The sequence below is a fragment of the Phyllobates terribilis genome, unplaced genomic scaffold, assembly GCF_046119375.1.
Source record: "Phyllobates terribilis strain yellow unplaced genomic scaffold, ASM4611937v1 Scaffold_4__5_contigs__length_816908805, whole genome shotgun sequence".
Lineage (NCBI taxonomy): Eukaryota > Metazoa > Chordata > Amphibia > Anura > Dendrobatidae > Phyllobates > Phyllobates terribilis.
This window is the reverse complement of record NW_027362764.1, coordinates 761,148,080-761,162,119: the sequence shown is the minus strand read 5'-3', so window position 1 is coordinate 761,162,119 and position 14,040 is coordinate 761,148,080. Positions and strand designations below refer to the sequence as shown.

General features: G+C 41.4%; 2 protein-coding genes across 2 annotated transcripts in view; one reads left to right on the top strand and one right to left on the bottom strand.

Annotated features, from left to right (window-relative positions):
- Window positions 1–2,390, top strand: part of SLA (Src like adaptor) — a 37,526-nt gene extending 35,136 nt beyond the window's left edge. The window contains exons 7-8 of the mRNA XM_073679907.1: window positions 314–446; window positions 547–2,390. Of these exons, the coding sequence (XP_073536008.1) occupies window positions 314–446; window positions 547–769 (356 nt within the window). The 3' untranslated portion in view covers window positions 770–2,390. The remainder of the gene's footprint in view (window positions 1–313; window positions 447–546) is intronic.
- Window positions 1–14,040, bottom strand: part of TG (thyroglobulin) — a 389,754-nt gene that overhangs the window by 104,405 nt on the left and 271,309 nt on the right. The window contains exons 45-50 of the mRNA XM_073676983.1: window positions 11,140–11,274; window positions 10,841–11,005; window positions 9,745–9,946; window positions 7,392–7,485; window positions 5,687–5,846; window positions 4,103–4,296 (exon numbers count right to left, since the gene is read on the bottom strand). Of these exons, the coding sequence (XP_073533084.1) occupies window positions 4,103–4,296; window positions 5,687–5,846; window positions 7,392–7,485; window positions 9,745–9,946; window positions 10,841–11,005; window positions 11,140–11,274 (950 nt within the window). The remainder of the gene's footprint in view (window positions 1–4,102; window positions 4,297–5,686; window positions 5,847–7,391; window positions 7,486–9,744; window positions 9,947–10,840; window positions 11,006–11,139; window positions 11,275–14,040) is intronic.

Below are 14,040 nucleotides of genomic sequence, written 5' to 3'. Positions count from 1 at the left end.
ATAATACTGACCCTATGTACAAGAATATAACTACTATAATACTGCTCCTATGTACAAGAATATAACTACTATAATACTGCCCCTATGTACAAGAATATAACTACTATAATACTGCCCCTATGTACAAGAATATAACTACTATAATACTGTCCCTATGTATAAGAATATAACTACTATAATACTGCCCCCTATGTACAAGAATATAACTACTATAATACTGTCCCTATGTATAAGAATATAACTGCTATAATACTGCTTCATATGGTTAAGAGTAATAATCTACAATAATAATCAGTGCTTGTTTTTTTTCCAGAAAGTGCAGATGGCCTGTGCTGCGTTCTCACCACACCTTGCCTCACACAACAGTCTGTAAATGTTCCCGACGTAAAGCAAGAAATCCCAATCATGAGAAGAAAGAAGCCATTTAACTGGAGGAGTATGAAGAGGTGAGTATTGCCTGGTCCCTGAAATAATTGCATATAGCTCCTCACTATTTCTACCAAGTAACAATCTCTGACGCTGACTTGTGATGTTCTCATTTCTCAGGGTGTCGTTGGCGGTGGAAGAACCTGAAAATTCTTTGGAAACCGACGACTCTTTCCTCAGTTACGGGCTGAGACAAAGCATCGCCTCGTATTTGTCATTGGCTGAAGATGAAAATTTTGTCATTGGGAATAATGACCAGCAAAAAAGGAAACGGAGGAGCTACATATTTTCTAGGAACAGTGTCATCTCCGACCGCTCCAGTTATTCGGAAAGTTACAGATGAGAGTCCCATGTGCTCTACCTAGATTTATACTCTCGAGCTCCGGATCCTCAGCTAGTGCCCCGGTCATTAGAATTCACTATGGCGCTGCTCAAAAAGGAAACCGATTGCACAAAGATACACTATCCAACGGGGCCTCCAAATTTCATACCGCCACATTCAGTGTAGACCTTCCATCATGTTATTCCTACTAATTGTGCTTTGATCAGATGGATTTTCTGCTGTCACACCAGACTACATATGAAGTGGGTGAACGTGACGAGCAGATCCCCCTGGCAAACAGCTAGTGGACTATGCAAATCTCTCGGCAGCACAACCAATATTATGTACAACCACTAAGTGATTAAAAGTAGGGCAAAATTTTCATCCCGCACATCATGATTCCCAACCATCTTGATTTTGCCAGGACAAATTTTGATTTTTGCAAGTTCGATCACAAAGGGGCAAGGTTTCGTAAAAATGTGAAATTGGGGGGTGGTCCTGGGGGTGGGGCTTAAAAGTCCTGAATTTTTGAATTTCAAGTTTTTGAAAGTGTGCATATAGGGGTTTGGATGAGGACTGGTGGAAGGTCAATTAAAAAGCTTCATCATACACCACCAAAACAAACAGGAGGTAGGAGAGCAGGTTACCAGTCATTCTATAGAAGGACACGTGATCGAAGAAGATTTTGGCCGATCATCTTCCAGGTAGAGGCACACATCTTGTTGAGCATCCTATAGCTGAACAAAGAATATTGATTCTTGTCTAAAAACTTTTTTATGCAACAGACGCCCGGAAAGGTTGCTATTCCCATTATCACAATATCTGATTCGGCCGCTTACCATTTGACCTCATGATTCTTTTATGGTTCTCGATCAAGGACCATAAAAGAAAGAACATTCAAGACTATCGAAAACCATTTCTGAGGAATAGGAAATGTCCAGCCTTGACCCTAAAAAGGATATGATGTCCCATGACTATCCCAGGTTGGTCGCATTCCCTTACCAATGAGCAGTTCAAATCATTAATGAGCCACCCTACCTAGAGGTGCCACCATGTTTAGGAAAGGGATCAAAATCTTGGGTTTATACACATATTAACTGTAGTTTATCCTAACTCCATAAACTGCATTTTTGGGCAAATGAAAAATGATTAAAGAGATATCCCACCCCCAGATAAATATAGCGACAGGTTAAAATGTACTTGTATGGTGCCCAGTTATTGCCAGAATGGTGACAGAGAGGTCATTGTTTCATACCATAGACACGAGCTTTGGATCTGCTACCAAAAATTCTCATGTCTACGGCCATCACCCCACTAACCAAGGGAGCAAGCACTGGGTTTCCTGTGCCATGATGGGCAAGGTGCGGAGACAAGGACCAGCACCAGGATGAGCATGTGTTTTTGCGGTAGTGAACCATTATCTCAGATTTCGAGAATGACCAGTAATGGACTTGCAGAATGACCAATTTTTCCAACTATTATTTGGGTATTAGCTGCAAAATTATTACAGTTACTCACTAATCACATTATTTATTCTCTAATATGAGCACCGAATATTTTATGCATATGTATATTGGTATAAAGGGGGCCACCGGCTATGACCCATCCGCCATGTCACCATGAAAAGCTGTAAATTGCTTGGAATTTGGTATTTTATCTAATGTTCCTCTGTACAGAATAAATAAAGAAATCTCTTATAGAACTTCTGTTATTTCTTCCTAAAATGATGGATTTAAAGTGGGCCTGTCACTAGGTCAAAAGTGGCCAGTTTTTGCTCTAATTTTATTCCCGTTCATCCCCTGAGTTTTCCGCTTTTTGTTTTTTCTAAATCCGCCATACGGTTCCAAAGATTCGGGCCTTTATATGTAGGGCTTATTTTTATGGCCTTTACTAATGGGGCGTGGCTCACTGGATTATTTAGGGTGTGTCTTCAAGCTGATCTGAATAATTACACTGTGAGCCACGCCCCTTTGGGTACAGACTATAAACATTAATACTAAATACAAAGGTCAATATCTCTAGAACCGTATGGAGGAATGAAAAAAAACAAAGAGCAGAAAACTCAGTGGAGCGGTGGGAATAAAATAAGAGCAAAAATTGGACACTTCTGACCAGGTGAAAAATTCTCTTTAAGAGGGTTTTCCAAGTCCATTATATTTATTACCTATCCTTAGGATAGCTGTTTTATATCAGGTTAGTAGTGGTCTCAGTAGGAGCTGAGCTGCAGTACCAGAAAATGGCCACCGCACCGCGTATCTTCCTGATGTGTTCTGGTTTCATACACTCGTTACTGTAAGTCACCATGGGACCTGACCACAGCTGATCGGTGGGGGCACCAGGTGTCAGACATTGATGACATATATCAATATCAAAGTTATGGACAACCCTATTAATTCATTTTTGCCAACTTTTCCCAGAAATGTGGAGTCCTCTATGAATTCGGGAAGACGTGGCATATCGCCCAGGTGCCACAGAAGCCTCTATGTCTGGAGGCTTCACCACCAGACTCAGCCCTGGCGTTCAGGCGCACATTGAGAATGGAACATGACCTACAAAAAAAATGTGTTTATCAGTCTACTTCACCTGTCACAATCCAGGTTTTCCTGGAGGAGAAGCTGGCAAATAGGAAGAGAATGGTAAAAAGTACCAGCAGTCATGATATTGTTGGGACTGTCCAGCAAACCTGGCCGCAAAATGGGCATTCCCAAAAGTGGGCAGCTCTGAGCATTTTGCGGTTGGGCCCGGAGGTGAGATTTAAAGGGGTTGTCCATCTTTGAGGACAAGTTTTTCTTTTTACTTAAATGCGCGTATTTGGGGCTAAAAATAAAGTTTGCCATTAGGACGCATTAAAAAATTTTGCACGGTTTGGCTTTTACAACGTTGTATTCAGAGAACTGTAGGAGAACCTAGTCGGAACGTGACCCCAACTATGCAAACTGTATATTAGTGGTCAGGAGATTTCCAAAAACTCATTTAAATGACTGTTTGCTAATATTACTGTGGTCAGGGGACCATCCTGAGCAGGGGCCCCCATGCAACATGGGCCCTACAGAAGTCTTTAGGTGGGCTTATATGTAAGCCTCAAGCAGGAGATGACAAAAGAAAAAACATTAATATTCTTATAAAATCATATCCCACCAAAATATTCAATATTCTTATAAAAATACAATGGGAGAACAAGCCGCCGACATACTCCTCTGGCAGAGGTTTACATCATACATGAAAAAGGGATTGGACATGTTGAAATCCAACCTGCCCGATCCTTCTTTACGTTAACATCTATTTTATAACATCTATTTTATAACACAGGTTACATTACCGTATGTTCATCATCATGCATACGTTGCGTCTTACCATGAGCGCTGCTCTTTTAAAGGGTTTCGTCCCTGGTACCAGTAAGTGAATGCTGGCGAGGTCGGCGCCCGCACGGTCGGCGATAATACTGATCTGCTTCGGGTCACCTCCAAAGTAAATAATATTTTCCTGGACCCATTTCAGGGCAGTGCTCTGATCGAAAAGACCCCAATTCCCATTTGGCAAAGTGTTACCTACAATGGGGGAATGAAATTTATAGTAAAAACAGATTCGGTCCAGAGAGAAAATATAATATTTACCGAATATTTCAATTTAGTATCAACATTTTATCAAAAGTTTTGCAAAAATTTTTTTTTTTGGAGGCATTCATTTACTTTTAAATCAGAAAAATTAAAGATACGGCAACCTTGATTTTTTTTTTTTCTTAAAGGGATATTCCAATCACAGGGTTTTCTGCCAACAAAATGTCACAAATTTTGATGCGTGTCGTTTTGCACAAAAGTTTTGATTTTTTTTTCACTGTTTTTGCCTCTTTTAAACAGTGGGTGTAGCCAGATTTATGAATTGCAACTTGTAAAAAAAAAAGTCATTAAAAAATTGCTCTCCAATATGGTAGAGTGATGTAAAAAAAATTGGAAAAGCATCTCTGGACAGAAAATTTTTGTTTAAAAAATTTGGCAAATTATTCAATTATTGTGCGACACTTTGATATGTTTGGTACAAATAAAGGTAACGCAATCACAAGCAAAAGTGACTTCACAAATTATCCTTATGACAAAAGTTTCCCCTATTTAATTTATAGATCTAACAATCTCTTCTGATTATTGTTTTTTTGTTTATCCATTTTCGTTGATACAGGGCTCCAAATCCCCTGTATAAAAATAAAGGTAAATAATAGTAAGGAGGTAAATTATAATATTTTGGATGCATATAGTCACCACTAGAGGGAGCTTAAGGCTATGTGCCCACGTTGCATTTATGAAGCAGAAAATTTCTGCTGCATAAATGCAAGTCCTCTCCCGGAAAAACGCATGCGGAATTCCGCACGCGTTTATCGCGCTTTTTTCGCGCGTTTATCACGCGTTTTCCACATGCGGAATTGCCTTGCGTTTTTTATGCATTGGACAAAGGCAATTCTGCATGCGGAAACGCAAAATTAAATGACATGCTGCGGATTTTTGAACGCGGCATAAACGCTGCGGAAAAATCCGCAGCATGTGCATAGAAGTTGCGGAAACCCATTGGGGATCATGGGGTGCGGGTTACCAAGCATTTTACAAGCGTTTCCGCTGCGGAAATTCCGCATCAAAAACGCTTGTAAAACGCTACGTGGGCACACAGCCTAAGAGTTTACTGCGGACAAATCATACATTAAGCCCAATAATAAAGCTGTATGCAGTTAGCTCTTGAGCTCCCTCTAGTGGCAGATAATGCTATAATTTACCTGTAGGTCTATGGAGGAGATTTGGAGCTTTGTATTTGAAACAAAATTGAGCTCCTGGCGCTATAAAGATATATTAAGAAATGGACTTTGATGTTGACGTAGAGATGGAAAAATCAGCCCGATTTGGGGGGTTGTGAAACACAATCAGGTTTTATGTAGACAGGTGCATGGACGCTCACCTGGGCTTAAGAAACCAAAGACGCCGACTCTGTAACTAGCAGTGACCACAATGATGTCCCCTATGGCTGCCAGGTACGAGCCATCGACAAACGTTTGACCATTTACAGAGTAGCTTTTGGGATTGTTGAGGAAATATAGCAAAATGGGGGCGCTCATTCTCTGAAAACAAAGAGAAAGAGGAGGATGATGGAGTCGATTACAGAGAGAACCAGACAAGAATTGTTACATTGTATCTACAATAATTCAATACAAAACTTATAACAGGACCCCCATATACCCAACTACCTACCGCGCAGCGGACAATCCCTTTTAGTTGAAAGGTTTTCCCTAATGAAAAAATCGAATTAACTATTGTAAGAATTTCGTACTTGATTTTTTTCCAATAGCCGTAACGTTTTATTTTTATTTTTTCATCAATGGACCTCTGTGAGGACTTGTTTTTTTGTGTGCCAAGCTGTGTTTTTTGTTTTTTTTTTGGGTGGCATTTTGGGCTACCTGATTTTTATCGCTTTTTATTATTATTTTGTGACCAAAAACAGCAATTCTGACATTTTAATTTTTTGGTTATTTAAGGTGTATTCCATTATTTTACATTTTGATAGATCAGACTTTTATGGATGCGGCAATTTCAAATTGGGCCTTTTTTTTTTTTTGGTTTACTTTTTCATTCTCTGTATTTTTGGATTGGGAAAAAATTTAATTTAATTTTTTTTTAATATTTAAAAACAGAATTTTAATACTTGCAACATATCTTTTTTGGACCCTCCCATCCCCCACCCTTGGGACGTTGAACTTTTTGCTTGTACTTTAGTTTTGTATTATAAAGTACAATTAATTATTCCTTCTTAATGATCGCAAAGATTACCCAGGGATAATCAGGGACATCAGTTTTCTCTTACCCTGCCCCATAGCAACGGCCCCAATTATAGATTTTCCCGACTTATTCTCTGCTAATATATATAAAAATATATATATAATATTTTTTCATTAATTCTTGAAGTGTTTATTCTTACATTTTTATGGTTTTAATGCATATCCCATAAAAATTATCGTGTTTAGGAGTTTCCTTTCTTTGGTAAGTTTTTAACACATCAGTACTCAGAATGCACTTCTCAACCATTTAAATGTTGCAACATCTTAATAGTTAAACAGCAGCGATCTGGGTGAGCTCCAGCCGCTACTGTTAGGAGCAGGCGCAGGCTGTATACCACAGCCGACATCTCCCCTATATGGAGCTCCATAAACCCCCATTGAATTTACATGTGATCTTATCCTGACAAATCCTCATCTGCCACAATACTTGATTGCAAAACTCTTCAAATTATCTCTACTGAGACCCTCAGCGATCAGCTGTAACTTATTTGAGAATCTCAAAGTAAGAATTTGATTTACCTTCAGCACACTCAGAAGAAAAATCAAGCGTTGCACAGTTCCCAATAATGGGATATTCTCATGCTATTATATTGGAATATTTAGTTGCACAGCTTGAAAATAAGCAAGTTTGCAATTGGTTTGCTTTTTCTATCTTCTGTCATTCTTCTATTTTTCTGCAGTAAGAGCTTTTATCTTACATAGTGTACAACTTGTCCATCAGAAACTGGCTAAGTATGCGCAGTTACTACAATCAAGAAGAGGAATCTACTGGTTCTTCAAGGTAAGAAGCTATAGAAATCTCCACTACATCTTGAGGGTGTTAATACTTACAGAATTTTGTGGAATAAACAGGTTTAGGTATAAGCAGTCCTCGCTAACAGACAAATACTGAGCCTTCCCATCCCCTGGTTGCAGACAGCTCGGCCTAGAGAACATAAAATACAATAAAGGTAGAAGATACCCTAAGAACACATCTACTATGTGATCAGTGACTCCAACATAGCTGCATTTTCTATTGAACCCTGAGGTCTTCTGAGATCCCCCATACACGCCCCACCCCACCGCACCCCAGGCTTCTAAAATAAGTTTTATCAGTTTCTTTACTAATTTCTTACAAAATTCTTCAAAAGTTGTCACAAATTCTATTCAGTGTATGCTTACTTACACACAGTCTTCTAAAAAGTCTAGAAGACTCTGAAAAAGGAGAGTCCTTAGAGACTACTTCAGGAGTGGGCGTCTCTCCCACATAAGTAAAAGGCTATAAACAAAGTGACAGTTCCTGAAATACATATATACAGAAGTAGAAGGAGCCCCCCTGAAATTAGTGTGGCCCTGGGGCAGTCAGTCAATGCCACTGTAGAGGACCCGATCAGACCATCAAAGGATTATTGTATGGACATGGGTGTTTGAAGTGAGGTCAATCCGAGATCTAGTGCTAAGGTGTAAGGTCTGATGAAGCCTGGATGCTAGAGTACTGAAGTCTTGGGACTGCTGAGTCTTGTGATCTTCAGGATGCAGATACCGGTGAATATAATATTGGAGGAAGGAGCCGCCGGCTCCCTTTTCCACTATTCAGACTATGGAACTGAGTCACTAGAGCATGTCTATGGTGGTGCCTCCATCTGTACAGAGCAAAAACTGGAGCAGTGCACTAGGAGAATGGGGACAAAGTGAGTAGAGTTTTTTTTTTTGTTTAGGGTCATTCACTTGTATATTTGAGGCCCGCAGGGCTGTGGGGCCTTCATACTGTGTGAGTGGCTGTGGGGCCTTCATACTGTGTGAGGGGCTGTGGGGCCTTCATACTGTGTGAGGGGCTGTGGGGCCTTCATACTGTGTGAGGGGCTGTGGGGCCTTCATACTGTGTGAGGGGCTGTGGGGCCTTCATACTGTGTGAGGGGCTGTGGGGCCTTCATACTGTGTGAGGGGCTGTGGGGCCTTCATACTGTGTGAGTGGCTGTGGGGCCTTCATACTGTGTGAGGGGCTGTGGGGCCTTCATACTGTGTGAGGGGCTGTGGGGCCTTCATACTGAGTGGGGGTAGCTATGGGGAATTATACTGTTTGAGGGCTGTGGTCGCTATCGTACTGTGTTGGGGGAGCCATGGGGGAAACATACTGTGCTGGAGCCCATTATACTGTGTGGAGGCTGTGGGGCCATCATAATGTATGTGGGGGGCTGTGGGATATCATACTGTATAGGGGGCTGTGGGGTAATTACACTGTGTGTGGGGGGCTGTGGGCTAATTACATTGTGTGTGGAAGGTTGTGAGGCCATGATACTGTGTGTGGGTGGCTGTGGGGGATAATACTGTTTGGGAGGCTGTGGTGGCCAACATACTGGGTGTGGAGAGCTGAGGGGGCCATCAGGGCAACATACTGTGTGTTTCTAGTTGTTGATCAAGATACAAGGGATGAATAAGAGGAGCAGGATGATTTACAGCTTTTTATAAACTTTATGAAAAGCAGTAAATTATACAGTGTTGATTTGCTGCAACAGGTAAGAGTATAAGTTACAATAAGTATATAGTAATAGGTATTGACTGCTCAATATTACGTGACAAAATTAATAATAATATAAGCTAATAATAATAGTAAGGTAATATTAATATTGATCAGAATTAATTTCAGCATCTGGGGTCTTATGAGTCCAAAGAACTAAACTCTGGGGTCATCACGCATTTGCTATGTAATCTGAGAGCAGCATGATGTAGAGACAGAGATTTTGATTCCAGTGGTACATCCCTTACTGGGCTGTTGTTGTAGATTTGATAAAATCCCTGTTTTATCTGCTGCAGATCTATCAGTTCTCTAAATGCTGAGCTTTGTATAGCCAGTAAGTAACACATTGCAGGAATCAGGGTCTCTGTCCCTGCATTATGGTGCACTTAGATAACATAGCAAAAACCTGCTGACAGATTCCCTTTAAGGTCTCTGCGTCTTGTTTTCTGGACCCGTCCATCTCTGAATCCGTCTGCAGGTCACCAGTGTTTCCTGAGCTCAGCTGTTGGGGTCGTTACCACCCTAAGTGCGATCATAACAGGAACCCATGGTCTGAAACTAGTAACTGTGAAATCAACCGCACCGTGTTTATTCCAATACGACAAAATCTACAACTTCTCTACAGTCAAAAATTACTGTGCAAAAACATCAGCGGCCGCCGCCGGGTCTCCAGAACTTGTATCTCACCTACTAACGGTGGCATTCCACGTGCCAGTCCAGGAATACGGCTGAGGGGGGCGGAAACGGTTCTCTCCGGTGGGCGGTGCTGCGTACGGTACGCCCAGGAACTGATTCACATTCTTCATATGAGAACCAACGAAAACGGATCCAGGTTTGCCCACAATGTCGCCTTGTGGAACGGTCAGTGAGCTCACAGGACGAGCAGGAGCTAAGAGAATGGAGCTTACAAATGACTTTTATTTCTAGAACTTCCACAATTGCTTAAATCATAAATTGCGGAATATTTTAACACCCTGCTCCTCCCGGGAGTGCCTCTTACTATGTATATTTGCATTAACTACACCCCTTTTATGGTCCATTTAGAAAATCAGAACTCTAAGAAAGCAAAAAAAATGTTCCATAAATTCCCTTTCCTTAAAGGGGTTGTCCTACAAAAAAAACAAACCTTGAAATACTGTAAAATAAGTTATCACTTAACTGATCTCCGTTTGCTTTTGTTCTGATGCTTCCCGGTTCCCACTTGGTCTCTGTATTTTCTAGTTTGTCCATATAGACACGTGACTGCTGCAGCCAATCACTAAGTGCAAAGTTGACAAAAGTTATTGGCTTCAGCAGTCACATGTCCGTCTGGACAGAGCAGGAAAAACAAAGACCAGCAGAGAACCCTGGAAGAGTTGGAATGGGGGAAAAGTAAGTTATTAGCATTTTAAAAGTTTTTATTTTTTAATTATGATATGGCTACTTCTTTGACTTTCTTTTTTGCATGTTTATGTTCCAGTTTTTACAACCAGGGGAATAGCTAGTGGCTCATATGTGTGGGAGGCAGAACATAACACTTTCCAATTGACATGCAGAGTTGGATTTGCAACGGAGTCCTTTTTTCCCGAAAGGAAGGAGCCTAAGACAACATACCGCCAAGACACCCAAATAAAACTTTCTTAAAGAGCCCACATAAGACTGTCACATAGTTCCATTTTAATACTCTAAAAACCCTCCTGTTTGTACCGTTTGTCCGAGCTGTGCTATGGCTGCCCCGCTGGAGTCAAGGCTATGACTATAGTAGGGGATAGATCCCCGGGGAAGACTTAATGATTTACTGTACCCCTCTTCCTGTAGATGGAGGTCACTCGTTCTCTGACCAGGAGTTGACAGCGAGGACCTCCCAGACTGTAGTCGCAGGTTTGTGTTTCTGGGTAAAATGTGCATTTCACGGCCGACTGCTGAACATTGATGGTTGTGGTGAAGCAGGACGCGGCACGGTCACAGGCTGCAAAGACATGAGGCTACATATAATACAGATACAATACAGTATATACCCGTCCACGTCATAAATACGCAGGTCTGACGCTCTGCACATCTGGCAGATAATGCAGAATATAGGAGGTTTGTAGTCAGATTTACCTGATAGACAATAGCTCTGGGCATAAGGGAGCGATATCGCAGAATCCAGGGCGATCTCCACCGAGTCATATTTAGAGAGAGAAGGGTCAAGGATTACAGAAGAGGCGTCCAGGGTCGTCCAGTGATCCACAGATCCTGGAAAGTCACAAAGGAAACTAGTATTTATACAACCGAAATAATAGAACCTCCTCTAATACTAAAAATACATGGAAAACTGTCAAAGGAGATCTGTAATGTATGTACACAGTGACTGCGGCAGCAGAATAGTGAGCGCAGCTCTGGAGTATAATGCAGGATGTACTATATTATATACACAGGAAGAGTAATGTATGTACACAGTGACTGCGGCAGCAGAATAGTGAGCGCAGCTCTGGAGTATAATACAGGATGTAACTCAGGATCAGTACAGGATCAGTAATGGAATGTATGTAGACAGCGACTGCACCAGCAGAATAGTGAGCGCAGCTCTGGAGTATAATGCAGGATGTACTATATTATATACACAGGAAGAGTAATGTATGTACACAGTGACTGCGGCAGCAGAATAGTGAGCGCAGCTCTGGAGTATAATACAGGATGTAACTCAGGATCAGTACAGGATCAGTAATGGAATGTATGTGCACAGTGACTCCACCAGCAGAATAGTGAGTGCTGCTCTGGAGTATAATACAGGATGTAACTCAGGATCAGTACAGGATCAGTAATGTAATGTATGTACAGTGACTGTACCAGCAGAATAGTGAGTGCAGCTCTGGAGTATAATACAGGATGTAACTCAGGATCAGTACAGGATCAGTAATGTAATGTATGTACAGTGACTGTACCAGCAGAATAGTGAGTGAAGCTCTGGGGTATAATACAGGATGTAACTCAGGATCAGTAATGTAATGTATGTACACAGTGACTGCACCAGCAGAATAGTGAGTGCAGCTCTGGAGTATAATACAGGATGTAACTCAGGATCAGTAATGTAATGTATGTACACAGTGACTGCGGCAGCAGAATAGTGAGCGCAGCTCTGGAGTATAATACAGGATGTAACTCAGGATCAGTACAGGATCAGTAATGTAATGTATGTACACAGTGACTGCGGCAGCAGAATAGTGAGCGCAGCTCTGGAGTATAATACAGGATGTAACTCAGGATCAGTACAGGATCAGTAATGTAATGTATGTACACAGTGACTGCGGCAGCAGAATAGTGAGCGCAGCTCTGGAGTATAATACAGGGTGTAACTCAGGATCAGTACAGGATCAATAATGTAATGTATGTACACAGTGACTGCACCAGCAGAATAGTGAGTGCAGCTCTGGGGTATAATACAGGATGTAACTCAGGATCAGTACAGGATCAGTAATGTAATGTATGTACAGTGACTGTACCAGCAGAATAGTGAGTGAAGCTCTGGGGTATAATACAGGATGTAACTCAGGATCAGTACAGGATCAGTAATGTAATGTATGTACACAGTGACTGCACCAGCAGAATAGTGAGTGCAGCTCTGGAGTATAATACAGGATGTAACTCAGGATCAGTAATGTAATGTATGTACACAGTGACTGCGGCAGCAGAATAGTGAGCGCAGCTTTGGAGTATAATACAGGGTGTAACTCAGGATCAGTACAGGACCAATAATGTAATGTATGTACAGTGACTGTACCAGCAGAATAGTGAGTGCAGCTCTAGAGTATAATACAGGATGTAACTCAGGATCAGTAATGTAATGTATGTACACAGTGACTGCACCAGCAGAATAGTGAGTGCAGCTCTGGGGTATTATACAGGATGTAACTCAGGATCAGTGCAGGATCAGTAATGTAATGTATGTACACAGTGACTGCACCAGCAGAATAGTGAGTGCAGCTCTGGGGTATAATACAGGATGTAACTCAGGATCAGTACAGGATCAGTAATGTAATGTATGTACATAGTGACTGCACCAGCAGAATAGTGAGTGCAGCTCTGTAGTATAATACAGGATGTAACTCAGGATCAGCAATGTAATGTATGTATACAGTGACTGCACCAGCAGAATAGTGAGTGCAGCTCTGGGGTATAATACAGGATGTAACTCAGGATCAGTACAGGATCAGTAATGTAATGTATGTACACAGTGACTGCACCAGCAGAATAGTGAGTGCAGCTCTGGAGTATAATACAGGAGGTAACTCAGGATCAGTACAGGATCAGTAATGTAATGTATGTACACAGTGACTGCACCAGCAGAATAGTGAGTGCAGCTCTGGGGTATAATACAGGATGTAACTCAGGATCAGTACAGGATCAGTAATGTAATGTATGTACACAGTGACTGCACCAGCAGAATAGTGAGTGCAGCTCTGGGATATAATACAGGATGTAACTCAGGATCAGTACAGGATCAGTAATGTAATGTATGTACACAGTGACTGCACCAGCAGAATAGTGAGTGCAGCTCTAGAGTATAATACAGGATGTAACTCAGGATCAGTAATGTAATGTATGTACACAGTGACTGCACCAGCAGAATAGTGAGTGCAGCTCTGGAGTATAATACAGGATGTAACTCAGGATCAGTAATGTAATGCATGTACACAGTGACTGCACCAGCAGAATAGTGAGTGCAGCTCTGGGGTATTATACAGGATGTAACTCAGGATCAGTACAGGATCAGTAATGTAATGTATGTACACAGTGACTGCACCAGCAGAATAGTGAGTGCAGCTCTGGAGTATAATACAGGATGTAACTCAGGATCAGTACAGGATCAGTAATGTAATGTATGTACACAGTGACTCCACCAGTAGAATAGTGAGTGCAGCTCTGAGGTATAATACAGGATGTAACTCAGGATCAGTAATGTAATGTATGTACACAGTGACTGCACCAGCAGAATAGTGAGTGCAGCTCTGGAGTATAATA